Genomic DNA, 26397 nt, shown 5'->3' with positions numbered 1-26397 from the left:
CCGAGGCAGAAGGACAACGCGGTCCCCTCTTATCTTTCCCCGAGATTCCGTCAAAATCCAAGGTCTCTTCTCCGGCGAAACATATTGCCGAGATTACGGTCACTTTTTCAAAACTTCTGAATTATGGATATTCGTAATAACCACGATAATTAACACGCTGACTGCCGAATCACAACCCTAACAAAATTCACGAAAAGAAACATAATCTATAATAATTAGCGAATCGAAACGGGAAAACACGAAATTTATCATACTAATTGCTCTCTCAACCATATGTATCTTACAATAATTTCTATCTTACAAATGTTAATCAAATTTAATTTACACGTATATATCACAATAAACTTATGAAACGTAGTTAAAGAATAGTGTCGCCCACATAGATGATTATCGTGGTAGGCGTTTATATCTAACTTCACTTCAAAGTACAGTGCGATTAAAAGATTATTGAATATCATGAGGGAGTGATACCTTTGCTCTTAAACTTTATTTGAGTACAATAAGATATATGTATATAATCGAGGTTCCACTGAATCGTCAATTAAACAAGCAAGCATGATCCAAATTGTGTCGTGTTTGGATTCATTTTAATCAGAGACATCCCACAAATATGTAAGTAAAAGTTTCATAGAAAAGTGAGTTTATATGTTGTTTATCAGAAGTCTGACATAATCAATATTAGCGACAATGGGGATCAATTTTTCACAATTATCGTGCAGATCTCGTCCATACGTATTGAGACATTACTGTATTTACCAGCAAGTTTTTAAGGTCTCTCTCGGTGTAATAGTTATGAGCAGTATAATTTACATTCTCAAACAGTAGTGACTGGAATCACAATTTATCGATGCTGCTGATCATCCCGGCCGTAGTCCCGTACTTTATCTAGACCAAGATTAAAATATCCCGGTAAAGTGATTGGACGTTCGCACGTACTAATGGCGGAGGTGTCCGTAGCAGGTACGGCTCAACAGTTAAACTGCGGCGGTTCGTGTAACGCGGCGGAACGACAAGTAACCGTGAAGGTGCGATGATAAAGGAAAGGTACCTACGTGGGCGTTAACGGGTGGCGACCTCAGAGGCGTAACCAATGCTCCAGGGGACAACCTTATCGAATGGCAAGTATGCCTCTGCTCGTGCTGCCAACCTAACAAGCTGCCGGCTGAAGTCTTTGCCACCGTTAAAATATCGCTATTTGGAACAGGAACGTATTACAGAGCCAACGGTAATCTCCATTGACGCGTCAATGATAAGCTACTTAGGCTTCTGTTGTGATAATAAGGTGAATCAGTAGAATCAAATGTAGGATAGATGAGTAGACTGGCAAACTTTATTCGTATTTGCGCAATTAAAATTCGGGTGGAATTTTATTTGTTGTTGGTCAGAGGACATACAAACAAGGGTTCAGTCGGAAATAAAAGTTAAAAGATGATTAATTACTTACCGGACTATTATTTTTAACTATACAGTAGCACTCCGGAGCGTTAAGTTAATTTTTAAACTTGTTCGCACTTGATTGTCTATACAAATTGATACAAATTGATGTTCTTGTGCATGTATTGAAAACAAAATGAACATGTAAGCTTAAAAAAGTTGATGATCTCGCACCACTATGATTTTTCATTGATTTAATAGGAGTTCACGTTCACATAAGAGTTCAGTTAACCAGGCGCAGCTAAAAGTTAGTTGATAGAAACGGAGGTCCACTGTACTCGGAGAATCTTCCCACGCCGGTTACATTGAAATCTCCGGCGCAATGAATTTTTGCTGGTCGCGCGAAACCAGCTGGCTCGGATTTCGTCGGTGGAAGAAGGGAGTAGTCTCTTTGGTGACCGGCTCACCTGACTCGCAACCGTTACGGGGGGCTCCGTTCGGTGCCACTATTAATATTAATGCATTCCGCCGTTCTTGCGGCATTGTACTCGCGTCGACGTCGCGGCCGCATCCCGGCGACGACGTCCGACGACGACGTTCAACAATATCCTCGCGACGTCCAGCCAGCGAGCGTGTGCACGGTGCCGCGAGCGAGCGCGTTCCAGTAAAGTGGCAACTCTTCTGCCTGTTGAAGGCGGGTACCTATGTCCACTGATTGTCCCGACGGTTTTGTCCCGGTGCCGGCTGAATATTCAACCGGCCGATAAATAACGCTGAAAGGAAGAGAAACGAGCGAAACAATGACGAGCAAGATTTTTCCCCGCGGCCCGTTCAACTCGTCACCGCGTCGCTCGTCCGCTCCGGCTCCAGCTCCGACTCTCCGGAGGAGACTTTTCTTATGCCGAGACACCTCCAGAGTCTACCCTGTTCCGAGCGAGCGGCCTCTCTATTGTCGCGCGATTTCCCCCCGTCTTATGAAACCTCGACAATGCCCGTTTCTACGCTCTCGCCTACCGTAACCAATCCCGCGTTACGCTCCAGCCCGGCGATCTATACCACGCATTCTTTTCTCTTTAAGTATACCTCCTCGTGTGCCCGTGCACTGTCCTCCGTTGCCTCGCGCCGTGTTCCTCCTTTCCTTCTGGTTGCTTCAGGTGACTGCTTTTTTGTTCGAGGTTTTCGCTTTTTTCCAGTCGAACGCCCGTTTAGTTCCTGTGTTCCTTTATCGGTGATCGGTTGTAGCCGCGGGAAAGAGGAGTATGGTTATCACTAGACATTTTATGATTAGTGAAAACATTTTAAGAAATATTGTTGGGATATTTTCAGTTTTACTACAATTATTCAGAAAAGAAATAAATGTAACACGCCTATACCTCGTAGATCATTTTTAAATCAAGTTATAGCTACAGCCATTTCGACAAATCTTATTAGAAGATTAGTTTTATTGAAACTACCTACGTTTGGCTTGATAAAAGAGATTACTCTCATGGATATTATTTTAACCCTTAACTGATATACTAGGGTCTCTCATACCCAACAAATTTGTTTATTGTATTGTATCGTATAATACTTCAATTGCAAATTTTAAGTTTCTTTAATTTCTTCAGAATAATTGAATTGTTTGGTCTTCAAGGTTCTTTAACTTCTTTAGAATAATTGAATTATTTAGTCTTCAAGTTTCTGAGGTATCTAAGTCCAAAGATATCTAAGATAACTGATACAGGATTTTGGAAGGCCCTAGCGTGATTCATCGTAATCTGAGTAAACGGTGTACCACTTAAAGGTTAAATACACAGATTTCAAAGCACTATCCAAAGATATGATTCAAAGCACCATCCACAAAGGAACAAATTATCTCAAAAACTTTCATCACCAAAAGTCCAAATCACGGTATACAGGGAAAAATCTGGCAATTTTAGCTAGGATCAATGTAGATCAGACCATTACAACTTGGCCTTCTCTATAGCTAGAATAGGAATAATAAGTGATCCCAAGTGCCCATGTAGCTATGAAAGGCAGGACTTTTAGACCCTGTACTATGGCAATGCCGTTTATTCGAGGATCAGAAGAAAAACCGTATTAAAAAACTCTTTTAAATTTTGCAAATGGAACCGCATATTTTTTATGCTCTATAAAAAGTATTCACCTCTATGTATGTCGAAAAAAGATTAGTTTGGGAGTTACTTTAATTTAAAAATCACAATGAAAGCCTTGGATAAAGAATAACGTTTACGAATGTATTCTTCATGGCAATATTTAAATTAAATAACACCCGAACTAATTTTTTTCACATACATAGGTTAATACTTTTTTATAGAGAAGCTGAATCGAAACTAGTAACACCAGTATGTGCATCCTTTGAAGTTACTTAATTTCCATCGAAATTAATAACTATATATTATGTAACTATAATAATATAACTAAAATGTGAGAAATAAATATGGTTTTCAAGAGTACCAACAAAATATATTGTAACTTGACCCGGGGGCAAGGTTTAATCTGCAAAATCTATTAAAACCACAGCACGCCTTTGTTTATAAATATGGACCAAAATGGAAGATTTAGGGAGCCACCAAGTAACCATGCGAGTAGCCACGGGGCGCCGATGCTTCTCCACAAATCTTTTTCCTTTGATCGACCAATATAAAGAAAGGATTATGCGAACATTCGGCTACAGTATCTATCATCGTGAATTATCACGCCGTACGTTAGGACATTCGCGAAGACTTATTATCTGACATGATTTAGGAGTTAAAAATGTACTTGGTCCTTCCGAAGAATACGCTTCCACAGGCAGGATTCGCATATTTTACTTGCCGTATACGTTATCGCGTGAGTATCAATTAAATGATAATATAGTGATTAATAGCAATGATTCGGGCCACCGATCGTTCTTAGCAAAAACGCACTGTTCCGACAGCAACGTTCACGAGAGAGGAATACATTTATTCTAAATAAATATTATCTTCCAATAAAGGATCACTTTGTAAGTGTGAAATCAACTCTCGGTGTTCTTGCATTTTGAAAGTATCTAATTTTTAAACTAAGCTACAATTTAAAACGCGATAAATCTTAATTTGTAGATAAATGTGATTTCACAGTTTGATTAATTTTTAGTCCGATACATTTTAATTATGTTCAATTTTCTCGCGATGGCAAAAAGAGGTAGAGGTAATGTAAAATTCATTTTCTAACTCTGTTGATGATATTAAAAAATGTTCTAGACAAAAATTAAGTCGATATCAAGGTCAACTTTGTATTTTTAAATGGAAACGTATCTTTTAATGCACTACTCGATGCTACTCGTTATTCCCTATATAAAAGTACTGACCGACATTTCATATTTAATAACGAGTACAGTAGTTAGTAGTGTACAGGTTTTAGCACTGACTTTTCTGAAGTCAGTATTCGAGGCAGCTCAACTTTCGAGTAATTTGTGTACACCAATAAAAGGCAATTAAAATTTGTGTTGATAAATTTTTTCATTTTATATGAAATCTGTAACTTTTTTATTGCTCCAGTTAATGCAATTTAAAGATTGGAGCTGCTCAGAGCTACTTTTGTACCAAAATAGACAAAAATAGTAATTATCCATTGAAAACTTGTACTACACAGGTCTTAGCACTGACTTTTCTGAAGTTAGTACTGGAAAGTGCGGACAAATTCGAAATCGAATAATCCGTGTTCTTCCCTTGTAAGAGGGTTAACGGTTAGATAAGCCGGTATTCGAAATGCTTGCTGAAACGTTGGATTGGTTGCAACCCTAACCGCGAAACGGTAGCACGGACACGAGATAGGACAATCATGGTATCGGAGTTAACGAGAGCGAGGTGTTATTCGCTGCGCGAATCAATGGGCAGCGTCTCGAAGGGGGTGGAAGGCCCCCACGGTTAGGGTTTAAGCAGTCCGGCGACGTCTCGCAAATTATAAGAACGTGCGTCCGGCGAATGCACGTGGCGCAGCCGAATTTCTGCACGTGGGTCGAGCGGAATTCCTAATAAGTCAGTGACTAGACAGAAGTCTCGCGCTCGTATCGGCGTGCAGCTTGCCTCGCGGCGGAGATAGAGTGACGTCACGGATACGTGGGATTCCTCTCGAGCAGCTGGATCACGTGCTGCGGCCGAACGTGAGGCTAACTTAAATGCGGATCAGGGAGAACCGTTCCAAAACCGATCCCAAATGAATGCACCGGTCGCGATTCAAATTGTTTTCACGTTCTTCCGTCGCGGTATCGACCCTCGCCTTCAATGAAGCTGGTTTCTTTAGAGGTCAATAGCTCTCGCGACGCGCACCGACGCTCGTCCGCGAGCAGATTGTCACAATTTACGTGCTCTGTCTCGGGAATCATGTGGGAGATCCTCTTTTAATGTTCCCGTCAAGTTTCGCGACGGTTCAACACGTTCATTGCTGTGGAGGGCATCGGTGACCGGTGCTATTCAATTGCTTCAACATGGTTGCCCTGAAATGAATGATCAGAGAGAGAGACTGCGGATTTTATGCATTTATCACGGGTACGAGTAGGTGAAACTTGAAACAGTAGAAGGATTTACGGAATTTGAGAACGTCCATGTGTGTGTGTGTGTGTGTGTGTGTGTGTGTGTGTGTGTGTGTAGTATTTTTAATATACTGAAATTATTTATGATAGAAAACAATCTTTACTTAGCTCCTATACCTTTCAATTGACGTATACAATTTTTAGTTTGTTCACACCAGTGTCCATATCAAGTTATTTACACCGAAATGAAATAGATTGTAATACAACATGGACACTTCACTCAGTAACTAACGAATTATTACTAATTCGGCTAAAACATATTGTACTCTTTATGAGCATGATGTAATTTTTGGTCAAAATGTGGTCATTAATTAATGTAGTACCCGTTGATGGTGAAAAGGATTGCAAAATGGAGAGAAGAATTTTGTAAACGAAGCACGTGAATGACCTAAAAATTCAATTTTTACCGTAATACAATCAAGAAACTTGAAATTCATTGTCGGAATATATGTTCTCCAACAAAAGAAAAACTCTTGGCTCACTCAAGAACAATATCACAATAGGTACCACTTGAATGAAACTGTTACAATTTTGAATTACTAGGTCGGAAAGAAAGTTCTTACGGTTTTTGTTATTTTGATTTTATAATAAAAACCGCAAGAACTTTCTTTCCAATCTAATAGTAACTGCAATTTTACGACTACTAGCATTCCTGTTTCCAGAAATCTCTTATAAAACGCAGTGCATTATGTAATTGCAACTCTCACTCCGTACATTTTTGTGTAAAGAGCTGCCTTTAAAATGTTAAAGTTGTGACAAGAAAATTGTGACAGGGGAAGATTACAATTTCTATATTCTTAATTTTCCCAATAGTGCCATTCAAAGCATTATCGAGTACAGTCAGAAGCTGGAAAATAGCATTCGCTGGATTTCTTTTAGGTGTCCCAGGCATTATCTCGATAGTCGGCCAATTTACACGGAATTGGGGGCCGTGTAAATAGAAGCACGGCTGATTTAATTTCTCGTAATGGCAATTGACTGCGGCTGTCGCGGTCCTCAACGGTCCCAGTAGAGAGCGTTCTTCCTTTTCCCCACGTTGGAAAAAAGAATCGATAACGAATCGAGGAAGACGGAATTTCTTTACACGGTTCTCTCGTGTGAATATAAAACGCAGAAATCGTTTCTCAAATGTTGCGCCACGATAAATCAAGTTGGTACGACGATCGCATAAAATGTGCATTTCAAATTATCCTATTGGATTGCATGCAGATGTGGAAGATTTTCTCTCGTGCGTTCGATTTCAAAACGGACAAGTTTGTAGTAAAACATAAAACAATTAAATATTATGGTGCATGACTCTTTCACGAATCGTTTTCGTCCACTCCATATATTTTCTGCGACTACACTGCAGAGTCGTCAAATTAACAATGACACTTGTCTCCCCACTCCACCTTCCCCTTCTATGAAGCTATTCCCCCACGCTTCCGTCCGGTCAGGTTTTCCCCTAATCTCACGACTCTGCCTACAGTGGGTTAGGTAAAAAGTATTCGTACTATCTTTAACCAGTTAGCTGTGATTGACGAGTATACTCGTCATGGAGAAACGGCAGTATTTTGTGTCATGACGAGTATACTCGTTATGCGTGAAATTCAGTTACCATCGGCTATTTAAATTGTAATTTTAACGAAAACTAAAATATATTCGCAAAATTTCAATATGTTTAGAATATTTGGTGGTCAAGACGAAATAAAACGAACAAATAAACAGCATAAATAATTTGAGATGGATTCATGCATCCCCGTATGCACGTGTCATCGCTTGATTTTCGCGACACATACATATAGGTGCGCACTCTGAAAAGAGGTCGCCAAAGTTAACTGATTAAAAACGAATAACTTTTTCAAGATTGGACCAAAAGGCTCGAGTTTATTTTAGATGTTAGAAGAATCAATTTACTAGGTAATGCGTAAATAATTTTATGATTAGCGTAGAAGAAAGTGAAGGTCACGATTATTAAGTTTTTTTTATCTGTGTCTGTAATGGAAATTTAGAAAATGTCTTTTGTAGATCTAAATAAGTTATGTACTTGACTACACTAGTAAGTTATGTGATTTTTGAAAGTAGCAAAGATTGTAAGAAATTGCGATTTAAATGAATCGCAGACCCAAAATTCAAAGATTTTCAATTGCGTTGCAATTGTGACCAATAGAAATATTATAAAAAAAAATTCAAGCCGTTTGGTCGAATTTTCAAAAGGTGCTTCGTTACACTGACTGTATTCAAATATCGAACGTCCAGTGAATTGTTAGCATTCAATAGAAACATTACCGGATGCATGCGCAACGACGACGTCGACATTTCGAAAATCACGGGGCGTCGAGCATCGTGGAGCGGTTTTTTGTTGATTTAATTCAGAGAGGCCGAGCCGAAATAGGAAAAGTACACGGGAACAGGGAAGGGTGAAACTCGGCGTAAAGAAACGCAGTAATTACGTGTTCAGCCTAATACGTCCGGGCAGTGAAATGCCACACGAGGCCGGGATACTGCAGTCGCAAAATTTCTCCGTGCAAAACCAAGGGAGTAACAATGGGTATTTTCATTAGTCGAGTGGACCGGACCGAACGGTAGATATTTGATTCGGTTTTTATCGGTTCGGCCGACATTCCGGTCCGCGGGCCCGCTCCGCTCGATGGGATCGGAAAAACGGCCGCAAAGCTGACTTCTCGATCGCGATATCAGAAGAAGTTCCATTTAGGAGAAAAATAGCATTGTAAATGTACCGTGTCAAGCGGAGCTTGTTTGTCGTGAACTTGAGTTTCGACCGGCAAAAAGTTGCACGCCTGAGCGGTACAATCGCCCACCCCCCCCCCCAACTCCTCAATCCGTTCCCTGGCTTCGATTACCGGAACGCGCGCCGATTTTGTGGATTTGCGAATCGATTAAAACGCGAGGAATGCGTACCACGATCCTTCAATTACAGTGGATCCTCAAATTAGGCTGGTGTGCAAAAAATTTTGTATGCTTGCGCCAAGATAAAATTATAGGATTACCACCTTGCCTATCGGAAGCCTGTTAATAGGCTATAGCTGAGCTGTATGTAAAAGAAGCACGATCATTTTCTTTTAAATAACAATCTCGTAAGAAGTTGTTACATTATATCAGTTCTAACAATTTTTTGAATTATAAATGAAAGTGCTGTCGCTTTTGAACAATTTATTGAGAAATTCTCAATTGTTAAGAATGATCTTACGTTTTTGTATTGAAATATCTTTATTTGAGAATGATAATAACCAGGTCAGAGTCTTTTCAGTTATTTTTGTTGTGCGTTTATAATTGTTGCTTCCATAGATTCTGGATTGAGATCTGGAGAATTTCCAGACTAATCGAGAAAATATTTTTCTGTAAGGAATGTAGAAATCCTTTTGACTTTAAGGCAAGGTGCAGTATCATGCAAATAATAATGTGAATCCAATTAAGAATTCATCGATTATCTATTTCGAATGTTCCAATAATTTGAGCATCCATTGTAAAAGCTTCATTAAAAGATAGTTGTGGAAAGTTAATTGCGAAATTATAATTATTAAAAGTTGTTAATACAACTTATTTATCCCTGGTTAAAATTTTTGAAATTGTGAAGACTCTTTCACGAGGAAAAGTATTAGCATTCTTCCTCAGTATTCTTCCGTAGTAAATATTCTTCCTCACGACAAATATAGGAACATTCATAAGAAATGTTTATCTAAATTCAAATTCGATTGCTTCAAATACAAAAACAGTTGAAAATAATATTATTTTATTCTTTCCATTCACAAATTCTTTCATCTAGATGCGCCCCTTTTTAATCACAAAATAACACTTCTCAGAAATTCAGCAATACCAGTCCGACTCGGAATCTGGGCAATTTCCATAGTTCCATGTAATCAGAATTACCATCTCAAATTAATACCCTATGCAATTATCGATTCACTTACGCGCAAACAAGAAGCCCGTAACCGACATTAAAGAAGCGAAACGAATGACGTTACAATTGGTTAACAAATTGAAGAAGAAAAGGGAGGGTCAGCTAATGGAGGTGCAAATCCGGCCCAATAAGAAGACGCGACAAAACTGGAACGCCAATGGGCACGCACACACTCGCTCGAATTTTTTCGAGTCGGACAATGTTCGGTCCCGATGTCTCGAGCCCGCAGACTAAACGGGCTGGTCTTATCTAATCTCAATATAATTACGAGTGCACATCATAAAATTGCTTATTATACTATGGAAAAGTTGATTCGGGGACCATAATACGGGGTTTGGGAATTAACCTTACCTGTCTGCCTACCTACGCTGGTGATGATTATGTCTACTTATAGGTATAACTACTTATGTGCATCAAACTACCCGTCTACCGGCTCAAATAATCTTCGCTGTGCTCTCTCTCTCCCCCTCACCCCCCTGTGCTTCTTCTTTCTCCACCTGCCTTTCTACCTTCCTGCTACCCCATCACTTTGTCCTCCATCCCCCGGCGTTCTGTATTCCGTCCTTCGTTCGCCAATCTCGGTCTCTCTGTTCTCTATCCGTCTGTCTTTCGCTCTATCTTTCCTCTTTTCTCGACGGGAGAAACTAGTTTATAAAACGAGTCGGGCACACCGGCCTTTTTTCCGTTTCGAATGACCCTCGTGTGCCGTGTCCCGCACTAATGCCGTGTAGTGACGATGCTTGTTTATGTGTTACAGATTTGACGAGAGACACTACGCTTTCGAAAGGTATGCTAGTTTTAGTCCGAATGCATGCCCAATCTCTCTCTCACTTTTTCTCTTTCTTCGTGCCGCTCAAACACCCTTTCTTTCACCAATCTTTTTCGTTCTTCTCGTCTTCTTCCTGTTTTATCGTCGCTGCGTTTGCTATACACTTTGTTTGCTTCGTCGGTGGGACACATCTTTTTATGGTGCCGTGAAACCCGCAGGTAAATTTAATTGGCAATTATGGATATTGAGAGAGAATTTGTATTCGTTCACACTTTCAGTGGTTGGTGCTGTCTTATTATTTGATTCACCCATTTACACCATAAGGAAAAATGGAAAATAATGTTTTTTGTTACACCACGGTAGAAAATTGCAAACACTAAAAGCACCACTTCGTATTTCAATAATTTGTACATATTGTTACGTATTATTGAATATAAAAACAACAAAATAACTGTATTGGACAGGAATACGATAATGATGCAAATGGGTTAAGAATCTTGATGTAAAATGAAATTGCAAGAAACAGGAGACAGTTGAAAATGTCCTTCTTTTTTAGATGATTTTAACCAATCTTTAACACAATTCTTTGTTTGATCTTGAGTCGTTTTTATAGTAACATATTCAGTCATTGAAATTTTGTTAGAATTTATGAGTAATTGTGAAGATAAATGTCGACTGTATATGTTTGTTTCAGTGAATAATTGTTTCAATTTTATGGGATTTTTGTGGATGTTGGTTTAGCACGCATGAAATGAATATTTTTAATTTGAGTCAATACATATAATCTATTTACAAGAGATGCCCTTTAATGTTACGAGTTAATGGAAAGTACTTATACTTTAAAAGTATTTTTTCATAATTGATTTCTACGTTTTGAGGACAAGTTTTTAGTAATGTTTTAATAGAAAACGGTCCTACAGGATACGAGTCCAGAAAATCAAAAAATATTATTGGACATAAAATATGAAGATCCATTTGTGTGTTTAGATATTCATCCTAAATATAGAAATAACACAATTGAATAAAATAATTTTCTTGTGGTAAAAAAATATCTTATTAACGGAAGACTCGCAACTCGTAACCTCCAACAACAGAAGATTAATGACCCAGAGTAAAAGTCTCGAATTTTTGTTGCAAGAAGTTCCGAGCGACAAAATTAAGAGGGGGAGGGGGGTGGTCCCATTTGATAGACTCGACGAAAATTTGAAGCAGCCCACAGCTGAGCAAATCGAGGAGTGCATGGACCGCCCGAAAATGAGGAGTAAATGACGTCGGGAGAGTTTTTAAGGTGTCGAGTCAATTTTTTGCGCGGATGTAAATTGCCTTTGGGGCACGTGTGTACTTCACGATATGACGAATTTAATGGCAATCGCCTTTTCGTGCAGGTGATCCATAGAGAAATAAAGTGGTCCAGCAAGTAATTATTGACTTTAAAAAAATCTTTCAGAAGATGACAGTAATTCAATATTTTTATTCATGAACGCAGCTAACCAAGGGACGTTTAGCATTATTGTAACAATTAATTTTTTTATACTTGATATGATCATTTTGGATAATAATTTTACTTGTTGTTAATGTGCAGAATTTTTGCATATGTAGATTATTATAAATACATACAGTATATGTATTTTGCATATACTGTAGATTTGCTGCACATACTGTACAATTACTGCCACATACTGTACATTTACTTCCACATACTGTACATTTACTGCATATATTGTACTTTTAGTGTGCATACGGTACAGAATAACTTTTTTATGAATGGACCAAACTACTTCAATATCTCTGTAAGGCTAGAAGAATTAGTTTAGTAAATGACATCTAAAAACTATGTTGAAAAAATGCATTTGGTCGGAATTGTGAAAAACAATAGTAAAAATTGATTTTTTCGACTTTTTTAGCTGGGCTAATAACGAAAATTTATAAGATGTGTTTGGTCAATTTGTACAAATTATATATGCTCCGAAAATTTCATTGAAATTGGTTAATTGGTTTACGAGTTATAAACGATCAAAAGTGATAAAAAGGCCGAAAATTTTGAGAAATTGCAATTTTTACCACTTTTGATCGTTTATAACTCGTAAACCAATAAATCAATTTCAATGAAATTTTCAGAGCGTATATAATTTATACGAGTTGACCAAACACATCTTTTAAATTGTCGTTATTGGCCCAGCTAAAAAAGTCGAAAAAATCAATTTGTACTATTGTTTTTCACAATTCCGTCCAAATGCATTTTTTCAACATAGTTTTTAGACGTGATTTACTAAACTAATTCATCTCCATTGATAAAAAGTTATTCGGATTTAAAGTGTGTGTTTTCCTCCTAACTGTATATTTACTGCCACATAAATTACATTGAATATACAGTCTTCTGATCGCGTTACACAGGAATCGATTGTACACGTGAATATGTTAAATCAGTATTGAAGAAAACAAAGGTTTATTACTAGAACACGAATAAAATAAAAATTGAAATATGTAGTATGAATTTAATTTTATTTAAAATAGTAACCAAATTCAAAACTTATTCGCAGAGCATATACCCGATATAATAAATGGTCGGCGGAGTTTTATGCAAAATAGAAATTTTCTGCATTAATTCCAAGTACCTTAAGTGGAATAGGAATTTATTTCTAATTTCAGTAATTTTAATATATGTTGATTTTACGATAACGGTGTATATCTTTAAATGAAGCTTTCCTATCTCGTACTTTGATTTATAATGCAGGACAGAAACAAATAGCAACAGGTACGATGAACATAGTTTCTCAATAATGTATAGTTTGAACTATTCGTAGTATAATTTAAGGGCTTTGTTACTTTGTCTTAAGTATACATTAGAATCTTCATTTCGAAAATTCTGTCGCTCGGGATCCAAGCGAAAGATCAAGCACCGTCCCCATCCGGGCGGATTCGCATAGAAACTCCTTAGACAGGGGAGCCCGAAAGTAATTATTGCGTTGCACGACAATTAACTTTTTTTGAAGCGCGAGCGGGCGTGCGCACACAGCCTCGCTACTCTATGATTTCGCAGGCTGTATCAGCGAGATAATAACGTCCGAATATTCCCGGGCGGAATGGAGAACGGTGCCCGTGTTAACCGGAGCTCACGAAGGAACCCGCTCCGTCTCGGCTTGGCTCCGCGTATTTTTCCTTCTCGTCCCAAAACTCCAATTAGCCGGATAAATCGATACGATAACCTAATAATGATTCTATTAACAATGTAAATGGGACTAAACTGCGACACGGTGTGGGTCGGCCGTAATCGCGGAGCATCGCGCGGATAATAATGCCTATTACCGAAAGTTCTCGCCTCGCGTTTTATCTGCGCGCCGGCACAACGACTGCAACACCTAATTCCGTCTGCATCGCGCATAATATAAACGCATAATACTTCCTACGGATCTCCATAATGAACGGTTCAAACGAGTCCTATGAACCGCGATCCTTTACGTGGGCTTGTGCAACCACCATCCCGCTCTTACGGTCCGACTCGAAAATTCTGTTCGCACCAGTTCCACCCTGATGGAATGTGGTTGCTCTATTCTGGACACTGACTCGAAGATAGCTACCCGACAATTTATACCGCTTGTCGATTTCAGAATGCTACTCTTGCGGTGCTAGAGTCCGTAATTGACGTGGACTTGAAGGGTAACATACTCCGCAAGTATTTGTACACTTGTGTACATGCAATGCTATTCAATTGTGCACAGCTACACTTCGAAAATATGTGTCACAAAGTGAAGTGCACATTGAAGACAATAGCTGAAGCTGATTGTTCTTTGAAGAATCATTGAAAGTGGAAGAAACGAAAGATGAAAAATTAGGGAAAAGGACTGACAAAGTTTTCTATTAGGAATTAATTGTCTTTATTATACAGAATAAATTATTTATACATTAATAAATACGTTTTATTAATTTGTATGTATATTAATGGGTAATTGTGGTTTATATTATATAATTGTATAAATGTTATAAACATATATACCATACATAAATAATACATACATGTATATAGACATAAACAAATAAATCTCTATCAATATATAAATAATTTATTCTGTGCATTATTGCAAGACCAAATAAGAATTAATTTTTCTCTTTAGAATTTAATATTTCCCGATAACAAAAACCTTGAATTCAAGAAACAAATTCCCAGAAAACCACGTTTTCGATTGTTGTCACAAGTTTCTCGCGGGTGGAGTTCGAGTATTATTTAAAACTGATAGAACATAGAATCAACGCACCCTATTTATAATATTTCCATAATGCGGCAGTTGGAACAGTGATTCCGCGGACCGTGTTGGCGTCAATTATCGTATAAATATTATCCGGCCTTGTGACGCGATTATGTAAAAATTCGAAGTGCAGAGCGGAATTGCAAAACAGCCGCGCGCGCGCGCGAGCCGTCGACGTCGATTTTAAGTTGTGGGATATGTTTACCGTGTCGTTGTATTATAATGTGGCCAAACGAGCGCTTTTGTTTCCCAAAGGACCGCTTGGACCCCTCGTTCATCTTCCGCGGCTCGTGAGATGCTTCATTTTGTCCCTAAATCTTCCACCTTCTTCGACCTATGTTCCTTCGCAATTCCGATCTTTTTATATTCAAAGGCAATTAAGTGGAAATTGATTTAAGTTCGTTGATACCACCAAGTTAGAAGCATGTAACAAGGTAAACGAAAAGAAGCTTATGAAGTTTGGAAAGTTACTTTCAATAGCTCGTTTCAGGACCAAAGATTTTGCACTTGTTTTTATACATATAATCCTGTAGATTTTGATGGGAAAACTACAAAAATGCTCGTGTTAGAGTTTAATATCCCATTGTTGGCCATCTTTTGGAATTTTGAGCATTTTATTATGAATTTTAGATATGAAGAGAAGTGTCTTAGCAGCTTAGACAACTTTTAAACTCTTTGAATTTGAAAAGTTACTTTCAATAGCTCGAGGTTTGCAACCTTATAGAATTTGGAGCATTAAATCACGAATTTTAAATAAACTTTGAATTTCTCTTTGAATTTCAAAGTTACTTTTAATATCTCATTGTTGAGAATCTTATAAATTTTAGAGCATTTAATCACGAATTTTAGGTAAAATTTTTAAGAGAAGCGCCTTTGCAGCTTAGACAATTTTTAAACTCTTTGAATTTGAAAAGTTACTTTTAATATCCCATTGTTGAGAATCTTATAGAATTTAGAGCGTTTAATCATGAATTTTAGGTAAAATTTTCAAATAAATGTCTGGTTTTGAACTCCGTGCATAGTACACTCTACATATTTTAAACCGTGTTTAACCTCCACACTCTATGCATAACTGTGACGTCTCTACCTATACACTCACTATCTGTGAAGTCTCTACCTCTACACTCTCTATCTGTGAAGTCTCTATACTCTCTATACTCTCTAAGCTCACCCTCTGTTCATATTCTATATTCTTTTCACTATCCACGTATACTCTCTATATTCTCTGACACTCTATTTTCTCCATTCTCTTTTCCGCTTTGTATGCTGCGCATACTTGTTGCACTCTCTATGTTCTCTATATTATTCGCTATTTTCTTAAGCGTTGATAACACGTGGCTAGTATAGGAGAGACCAAGGTTACTTAGGTAATGAGGTTAGTTGAATAATTAATTCTAATTACTGTATTATAGAGTAGATGGTTCAAGTTTTAGAGGGTCTTTATAAACGGTTTTAATCTTTAAATGTGTAATAAAATCTGTTACAAAAATATTTTTTATATCTTTAGCAAGTATTCTTACTTACAGTTTTTTAATTCTTGGTATTATTCCATGAATATTTTATGGAAATGTGATACTGTAATTATAATTTACGGTATTTTAGTTTATCAGATATATTGAGATGTTAAAACTAGACAACTAGTACATTAAAAAGTGCATTATTAAAGTTAATAAATTTGTAAAGAAGTATTGCAACAAGAAAAAAGAAACATTTTTTTAGATTATCCACCAAATAAAAATTGATTGTAAAGAATATCTAAAAAACAATGATTTAGTCAAATATTTCTTGAATATTTTAATATAAATACCAAGTCAATTAATCATATGACTTATTGCTTTTACTGATCTATTTATGGCAAAGACTGCAAACCAGGCTCAATTTATACAATTTTTAGAGTTAAACAAACGAGTGAATCATTTGAATAATTCATTTATAAAATTAGATACGTTGATAATTAGTTGACCATCCCTGGTCCCTCCTACCTACTGCTCGATTGCAAGCGAATGAGCAAGTCATACTAAGCGTAGCGAGTATCAAGTAAGTACAGTGAACTCGATCATTCGATCGCTCGGTGTTTTGCTCAACATCGAATGTTTTGCGCATCGGTTTCTGTGAGCAACAACATGCCGACTCGTTTCTTCGCTATATAATTTCACACGTAACAATTTTTACTATGATTAATACATTGTACGTCAATGCCGATTCGCTCTGGTCGTTCGCTGACAAGTTTACTATCCCTAATTGATTGCGTTGAGAGGGTGATTAATACCTGCAAACGATATCACTCTGAAGCATTGAGTGAATTAGCTACATTTTAGTATACAGGGTGCTCCAAATAACATGTTAAATGCTATTTTCAGAACCACAGCGAATATTGATTCTATGTTTCTTAATTAAATAAAGCGGAATAAAACGATGTCTCGAGTAAATGGTGTTCAGGTTTAACACGTTCACTGAATTTTCGTTCATAATTGGGCGACACAATTTTGTGTTCAGGCTTAAAAATTAATTTTACGGTGTATTCGTGTAAACTTAATTAAGATCTGAAGGAAATAAAGAAATTGATAGAGCAACCATGGCGGTAGAAATTAACTTTCTAGGTACGATCTAATTCAATAAATTACTGTAACTTTATGAGTTTTTAGGGGGAATTTGTTATCGCGTTCAAAGAATAAACATTTAGTCGTTATCTAGTGGGGTGTCGGAGTGACATCTTATCGACCGAGCCCGTGTTATTCACTTTGTTATTCGTTACAGCTGTCGCGTAGAATTAAAAACGGTCGAAGACGACGTAACTCATTGAAATCGCGTCTCTTTTTGAGCGGAAGCGAGATAAATCGGATATTGCTCCTTTAGCGGCGTCAAATTGTCCACGGTTCATCGCATAAGTATAGACACGAGGCGTCGGGTTTCTTATTAAGGTGGAAAGTAGGAATGCAACTTACGGAGCATCGGAGGGTATAGAGTTCAACGTTCGATTCAGCTCGGCACAATTCCACCAATCCCTACGAGCGTCTTAAAAGGCATTTTAAATCGGCGTGTCGTGAAAGAATCTCATAGAGATGCGGCGTATAAAGGCATTCCACTAAACCCTCCTCCCCTTTCTCTTCTTACCCTGCGCCCTACCCTTTCCCGTCGTCTCTCACCAGTTCAGCGTTTTGATCTATCATCATCGGGGACTTCCTTCGGTTCCATTCTTTTCCTGTTATTACACCTACGTACTCGCCTCTTCATTACGAGCGCCAGGAACGACGAAATCTCTGCTCTTGTGGAATGATCTTCAGCTAAGCACAGGGTGTACCAAAATTATGTGTAAAGGCTATCACAGCTGGATCCTGCACCTTTGAATCGGTGGAGATCTGTTTGAGAAATTACCTGCAGAATTTTGTCCTGGACCGGTTTGTTCAAAGTCAAATTTTTTATTGCTGCATGGTAATCCACTCGTCGAGAGGATAACAAGTCTCAAAGGACGACTAAAGTTTCGTGAACTATTTTGTTCTATGTGTCTTGAGGGTGTCCCAGACTGGTAAAAACTTGGAGGAGGTAATTCTACATGAGAAAATAAATTGGAAATACACAATAAATTTTTGTCATTATTATCCAATTAGTTTGAAAGTCCACTCCAGTATTTGCAGGAAGTAGAATTGGTCGGTCATGAACAGACACACTCACCGATTCCTATATCTGATAGCATGCGTATTCGCTGAATTTTCAAATTCGATTTTCTCGAAAACGAGAAACCATTATACTTTTTTCGACTTATTTTTGTTATGTAGATTCTACGATTATGTAGATTATGTAGATTTTCAGTAGCATCATCTACATTCTCAAAATTTAGTAATTTTTAATTAATTTCATATAATACAATTATTCAGAAGTCAATGAACACATTAATTGGCAATATTTTGCAAATTTAAATAAATTAACCAGTGATCAGTCAGTATGAAGCAATGGAAACTAATTTTTATTTTCAGACAAATACTCGTTCATGACGAACGTGGCAGACGTGTAATAGATTTCCGAGGAGAGTTAGGTGGTATGTGACCCGACGAGTTAAATGAAAATATGGTTAGCTTGGTATAGCATGCTACTAAACCTGACGTTTTACACGCAGTGTTGATTACTGTAACTATTGTTGTCTTTGCAAGTTGTCACCAGATAACTATTGATGCATTAGTGTGTGTACCACGTTGTAAATATAATTTTGAAAGACATATGCTAAACAATTTGTATTATCTCTCGAAAGTATTAGTAGTGAATGTACATAAATGTCCTAAATGCAGAATATTTATATGTGCATTAAATGCATAAATTCGCTGTCAAATAATTAGTAATTATATTATCAACTGAGTGGAAGTCTCGAATAAGGGTCTACGTTATATGCAATGTAGATTTCAACCTTATTCGAGGTTTCTATTGAATTATAAAACCGTTGAAGAAATAGTGAAGCGCGAGTATAAATTGTGTTATTGACTGTAAAATGTTTTCTACAATATTTTTCGTAATCAGAAGTACAGTCATAAAAAAACTTGGTTTAAAATCTAATATAAATAAAATTAGTGATATTTAGAGATTCAACAATCGAATATATGTATATGAATTTGTAGATATCTGGAAAAATGACTTTATATACCATCATTAATAATAGAGATACCCACTTCAAAATTTTCCATCCTGTATTGTTCAATAATCGCAAACGTAACTGCGTTAATAAAATTAAACTACGATACAGATTTCTAGTAACTGCCGTCACTCCAATCTGCGAAGGCTAAATTCTCGCATTTCGTTCGACAGTCGTTCGTTCATGAAATTTTTAGTTTACGTCCCTATTGTTGAGTCTACTGTATAGAGTTTCTCAAAAAGCCGGAGGTAAATAATGCTCTACCAACGGAAGGCTAGGATAATGGAGCGAAGGTTGAAGGTTGACAGAGGGGGTGAAAATGGCTACAGGCTATAAACACTCTCCGCCACCGCAAGCCCGAGATTCGATAAGCCGACTATGGTCTTTTATTAGGATCCACTCAACGCCGGCAACGCAAACTCCTCACCCTGTTCAGGCGGTCTTTTTAGAAGCGCATTTCTCTAACTATATTTCCATGTTCGAAATCGCGCTTGGAATGGTGCACTCGCATCAGGGAGAGAGGAAAAACTAAGAACCCCACATTTGTGTCTTTCGTTTCAAGGGAACGAGGGAAACGCCGAGATATTTGTACGAATTTCTTCTAAATAATAGTAACTATTTTTATTAGTAGGTATTTAACTATAACTAACAAGGAAAGTTATTGAACCCGTAAATTCAAAAAATTATGAAACTTTGCACAAAGTAGAATAATAAAGTAATGCAACCCTACTATTTCGTACTACTTCTCGCATTAAAGGTGAGAAATCAGCCCTTGAAAAAATTTCAATATTTTCGTGAAATATCTCAAGAACAACAAATGATACTTAAAAAAAGTTGCATGGTATTATTATGTCTACCAAACTGTGTAAAATAATTTTAATAACATTACTAAAATGAATTATTACTTACAATTAGTAACGTTAAAAAAGTTGAAATATTTGCAATTATTGGAATTCTTTCAAGACAAAAAGGCACCCCTTCTTGGTCCCCCGTCACAATTTTCCTTTCCCAAATTCTTCCATTTCGAAGGCACAGCAAGCAAACACATGTAGAATTCGTCGAAATATGTCTCACGTTCATTTATTTATTTATATTTGTATTTATCCGGATCTGCGTGCGTTAATAATAGATCCGAAGCACACACACATGCGTCCTGGTGTGTTCACCCGGAGGAGGCATGGCGCTACTCATTTATTCCATAAATCTGACAATAAATAACGGACATATTGGGGTGCTCGTGCGGCCCGGGGTATCCATGGCTGCTTATCGTATCCCACAAATGCGCCGGAACGCATTTAAAATGTATTGAACTGTCACGGGGCAGTGGTTTCCCGGATTTTTACATTTTTCATCGGCGCGCCGCCCGGCTGCAGGTCCGCGCGGATTACTGAATTATTGTTGTTCTAAGTGTGTCGGTCAAGGGGGAGTGAACCCCAAGTTTCTCGGAGTCGGGGGTAATCCCTGACCATAACAGCCCTGAGCTCCGAGACCCTCCAACGATTCCCCACCACCGATGATCGTCGCGCGCCGCACCGCCTTCGCTCATCCGAGGAAGCAGCCCTTCCTCACGAGCACGCGTCCCTTGCCAAATCGCTGGTCGTTACGCGGCTACGGGCCTTTACGTACGCGGCTGCATACTTCTGCATCCGCAACTGTCGTTAGTCTTTAAACGACGCGATTCGCCACGGCTTCGACGGCCCACGAAACTCGACATCTGCGGATTATTCGCCGGAGATCGCCTCCCTCTGATCCCCGCGGTCACGAATCATGCTAGCAATGTTAACTCTCGTCTGACGAATTCCGGGTCATCTTGACTTTTCAACTTTTGCATGACATAGCGTGGGAAACTGTGTGAAGAGCCAATTCTCCTAACAATAAATTTAAAATTCTTTAAGAATATTAACAATTTTTTTCCTGCGATTCACGCGGTCACGAATCATCAACCATACTAGCAGACAATGTTAACCCTCATTTGACGAATGTCGAAGGTCATCTTGACTCTTCAACTTGTGCATGACGTTGCAAGTGGGAAACTGAAGAGCCGGTTCTCCTAAAAATAAGTAAACATTCTGTAAAAATATTCAACAATTTTTTTCCTCTGATTCACGCGGTCACGAATCGTCAACCATATTAGAAAACAAATGTTAACTCTCATCTGACGAATGCCGAATCATCTGGACTTAATCTTCTTCCTCTATATTAATATAAAATGAGACCAGATTTGTCATTGTATTATATTTTTTAACGAAATTATAATAATTTAAATTTCGACGGCTTCTCGAGAAATTCAGTGTTCAAACAATTTTTGGATTGACTGGACGTAAGTGAAAGCGTGCTGACTGTTCTATTGCATAAAACAATTCTGAAAATCGTACAAATTACGTTTTATTAGATTGAACATTTAGGGAAGACTAAAAATTCCATGCCTTTGTTTTATAAAAATTACAAGACTGAACTTATTTAGATTTCTCACAATTTTTATAACGATATGTGTTTGCATGAAGAAATTTAATGAATAATTTCTGATGGAAGCATCTGTATAATTTCAATAATTAAAAAACAAAAAAATGTGAAACTGGTCGTGGTACGGATAGTGTTAAAAAAGATCAATTCTTCGGAATCCAACTTGTTGTTAGAATATGTAAAAGAATGTATAATATAAGCTCGCCTAAACTTGGAAATATTGACAGAAGGGGTAAGGTGGATGAAAAGTATGTTTGGATTGGTGACGATCGGAAAGGACAACGGGAAAGGGTGACGAGAATTGCGCTATTAGAGGGTAGAAGGATATCGGCAATTCGGTTTCAGCAAGGGTATACGTTGCAGTGAAGACGACAGATATGGAGCTTTGAATTTGTACCTCATTTTCATACATACACATTCTCATGGCGTTTATAGCGGAACTTTTGCGTATATACCTGTTACATGCCTGTTATGTTAACATAACGTCCAACCGTTGTTTCTAGAACGGTAGTCGTGGGCGCCGCGAACTGTGCACATTCAATTAATGGCAATTAAAATGTAAGCAGATTCAATCAAATTCATAGTACATGTCTATTTACACGGTAGCTTCTTCTACACGTTTCATTCACTGTTGCACGATTTCGTAACATGATTTCTTACACGTTTTATACAAGAAACAACTTTCTTGTTCCGGTAGCAACAAAAGATTGAGTAAGATAATATTCAATCATTGAAAACCGAAGGTAAAAGTGATTAGACAAACATTTTTTGTGAATGTCGTTAAAAGCATAAGTATTTATACTTTACTATGAGTAGGTACGATCTTTATGCAAATTACACAACAGTATTGAGAAAAAAAAAATGGTTTTCTTATTGTAACAAATCTCTAATCATTTCATTGAAACTCAATGTATTTTATTACTTCAATTAAATGAAGGAAAACATTGACGAGATCAAAAGATGTCTCTTTTGTTAATTTGTAATTCCATGAATTTCGGAAAAGTGAATGGAGTAATCCAAAAGTGATATGCAAACATCTTCGTAAAAAATGAGTTCGTAAAACGTTTCATTAAAATCGGCGTGTCCACAAGTGTGACCTCTCCTTGTGAGAAGTAAACTTTTTGAACAATACTCGTACTTCGTACAAGATAGACATTCTACTATTAATTAATGCTTTTAAATTCGATATGATTCTTAAATATTTAAACTGGATTTTACTGCATTGTTGAAACATTGCGCTGTAAATCACTCGAAGACACACAAATGTGTATCCACAACGATAAATAGAAAACACGAGTGTACATCGAGAGCACAACTCGAACTCGCGCCATTTTAATTCCGTCCGGACAATTCGCCCCAATTAATCGGAACACGCGACAGGCGAGAAGGACGCTGTAGGCAAGGGGAAGGGGAGGGAAGGATAGACAGCCTCCTAATCTGCATCAGCAGATTGCTCTGAGAATTGACACTGTGGATTTTGCCTCGCCCTTCGAAGTTGCTACACTTGACATCTCATTTGAAATCAAACCGTCTCGGCCAGCTCCTTAGAGGTCCCTCTCGCGCCTTCCGCAACAGGACACGAACTCGATGCATACATTAAGCAGCTTTAATTGAGAAGAGTTCCCTGGACGATCCGCCGGTAGCCAAGTAATAACCTCGCTAAATCTTTTCCGCCGGGGGTGGCAACTTCACTGGAGACACTTAATGCGTCAACTTCCGCAATCTGGGGATCATAATATCCGAGGAATAATTCGCCTCTTCCAGGGCTCTAACTGCGCGATATACAATTGTCAATGGACTTGCTAAATTTTAGAACATAGCTTTTTGTCTTCACCCTTTATAAGCAATTTTCCCCAAGGAACGAAACAGCGAAGTCCTATTTAAAACTGCACGCATATTATGTTAATAGATTTTATGCATTTATAAGAAGAATGAGTGGGTAAAATACACACTAGTAAAAACCGTAGAATAATTTAACAGCACTGTTATATTATTTCGACTTTATTTATTGAACACCAATATCTTAGAATCACTAGTAAACCTGGCAAAACTCAAATCCTTTAGTCCAATTTTAGAAAGTTATTAGTTTTTAATACACAATGAACAGACATATACAATGAGAGTCATTTAAAATATACAGAGGGTCTCAAAAGTGTTGTAACTTTTTCCTTTGCGAAAATGTACTCTGTCGTTTTGTTGAGGAGTTATTGAAGAAAAACACAGTCCAATCATAGCAGTTACGATAGCTCGCGCTGAGCGTGATGTTGGTATTGGCCGAGCTGGGATCTGGTCCGTGTTTTTCGTTAATAACTCCTTAACGATTCCGCGAAGAACATTTTCGTAAAGGAAAAAGTTACTTCAAACGACGTCAGAATTCACGTCTTCCAAGTACAACATTTTTCGGACACCCTGTAAACCAATATCAAATCGGTTAGCGGAGAAAAATCAAGTTCAATTCACATAAACAAATTACTTTACGCGGCAGGAGAACATGTTCGGTAAATGAATACATACGACGATCGTGATTTTCCCTGCCGTCCACTCCGTTCACCGGTATCTTACGGATCAAACAGCCCGTGCTATCAGGAAAATACGAGACTGTGAAGGACGCAGCCTATTTTCTCGCTGGAGAACCGCCCCCGGCATGATAGCAATTCGCCATCGGTCCCATTGAAATTAATGGTTATTAAAAGCCACGCTCTGTCTCTCCTCCGCTTCGGCGGATGAAACTTTCTCGCATATTCAGTGCCTATCGATACGATGCCTGTAACCGTTTGCTCTCTGTCCCTCCCCCGCACACCAAAGGGAGAACTGATAGGGAGCCTGCTGCCTTCCGTGAATTTGACAGACGATTAAACATTCAGGACCTGTATAGCTGATGTTATCTTCCACTTACGAAACGCAGAAAATTTCGTCTTTGTTTCTCGGCGAGTCCCCAGAAATTCAAGGCTTCAATGTCTCGTGGAATTGTGTCCTCTCGGTTCTCCTTTTCATTTTTCGACCTCATCTGCATGCCAATGTCCGAGAGAAACTGCTTGCTACGTCACAATTTTGAAATTGGATCTTATGAACCAAAAATGTTGACCAGAACTTGATTGTGTTTTTTCCAACGGAAATATTCACTTTACATCTAATTTTGTGTCTGACAATGGAGATGAATCTGTTCTTGAAACAGCACCCGCAATATATTTTGCTTTTCTAATTATTTGATACTTTTATTTTTCTAATTTGCACGAACGAAACATTTCGCCTTACATCTAATTTTATATCTAACAATGGAAATGAATCTGTACTTAAAACACCATCTGCAATATATTTTGCTTTTTTAATTATTTAATTATTATATTTTTCTCTAATTTCATGATCAATCCGTCGCAACATGTTCTTTGTGCTAAGTAAGACACTTGCTACAGATTTAGAAGTGAGAAGCATTTCTCACGAAGCCTTCGTTCAAGGTCATTCGAAGGTCATGTCACAGTACATATTTGATGTAAATAGTTATTACAAACAAAACAACAATGATCTTGAAAATTACGAGAAGAAACAACATTTTGAAAGAACAACCCCTGTGGGATACTGTGCACTTGATACCATTTAAATTACCACATCAAAAATTGTTTACTTGGTAAAAATTAAAGGAGACATTTTGGGGGTCACCCTTAAGTGAAACGCCCTGTATATTAAAAGAATTAAAAAATGTCGATATATGTACATATTATTTCCAGCTTGTTTAAATTATCTGAAAATGAAAGAAACTTCTGGCTCCTGTTTGCTGTATAACAAAGTTTTTTCTTTTGCATAAAGATCCGTTTATTATACTGTTTAAATCAGGCCTCGAGAATTTGGGTAAATATTCTTAACCTAGCGATAACAATATTTTCTAACGCTACTTCTCAGCTGGTAGAATACGTTCCCGTGAAAGAGGAGCGCGTTAGCATTCCATCGTTTACATATTCTTTGAGAATCCGTTCCAGAGGGAGCAGTGTAATCCGTTTCAGTCGTTCGGTTTATTCCGCATTGTGTTAAATACATGTACAATATTCCGAGCTGCATAAGACACGCTGTATACGTGGAACGGTCTATTCAAAAGTTAGTATGCAATTGGAGAAAAATGCGTGTCGTCTCGCGTCGGCACCCGCTCAAAAGCTTGGGAAAGCATTTCCATACATTTACAATTCTATTATGCACTTCTTTACGACGCCTCCCGGTGTAATAAGCGCAGTCGTATGCGGGGAGGCTTATTAGCAGTTATCGGTCAATGTTCGATCGACACTTTACGATCGATCGTTAGTTTAACGATATTAAGCCGTTTCGTAACTTCATTTTTATCTCTTCATTAAACCGAATACTCGAATCCATTCTAAATTGTAGTACCAGTCCCCGGCCAAAAAATTAGGACCAATCACAATTAAAAGTAATAAATGTTAAAAGTATTAACTGTTAATGTAATTCATTCACACACGCACGATT

General features: G+C 37.8%; 1 protein-coding gene across 7 annotated transcripts in view; it reads left to right on the top strand.

The window, feature by feature from the left end:
• Window positions 1-26397, top strand: part of LOC143207936 (protein trachealess-like) — a 231661-nt gene that overhangs the window by 78441 nt on the left and 126823 nt on the right. For 5 of the 7 annotated variants that reach the window (XM_076421870.1, XM_076421867.1, XM_076421869.1 and 2 more), the window contains one exon: window positions 10588-10617. The exons of the other annotated variants lie outside the window; for them this stretch is intronic. In XM_076421870.1, the coding sequence (XP_076277985.1) occupies window positions 10588-10617 (30 nt within the window). The remainder of the gene's footprint in view (window positions 1-10587; window positions 10618-26397) is intronic. 7 annotated transcript variants of the gene reach the window in all.

This window comes from Lasioglossum baleicum, chromosome 4 (assembly GCF_051020765.1).
Source record: "Lasioglossum baleicum chromosome 4, iyLasBale1, whole genome shotgun sequence".
Taxonomy (NCBI): domain Eukaryota; kingdom Metazoa; phylum Arthropoda; class Insecta; order Hymenoptera; family Halictidae; genus Lasioglossum; species Lasioglossum baleicum.
The sequence above is the reverse complement of the archived record's forward strand: the minus strand, read 5'-3'. Positions and strand labels throughout refer to the sequence as shown.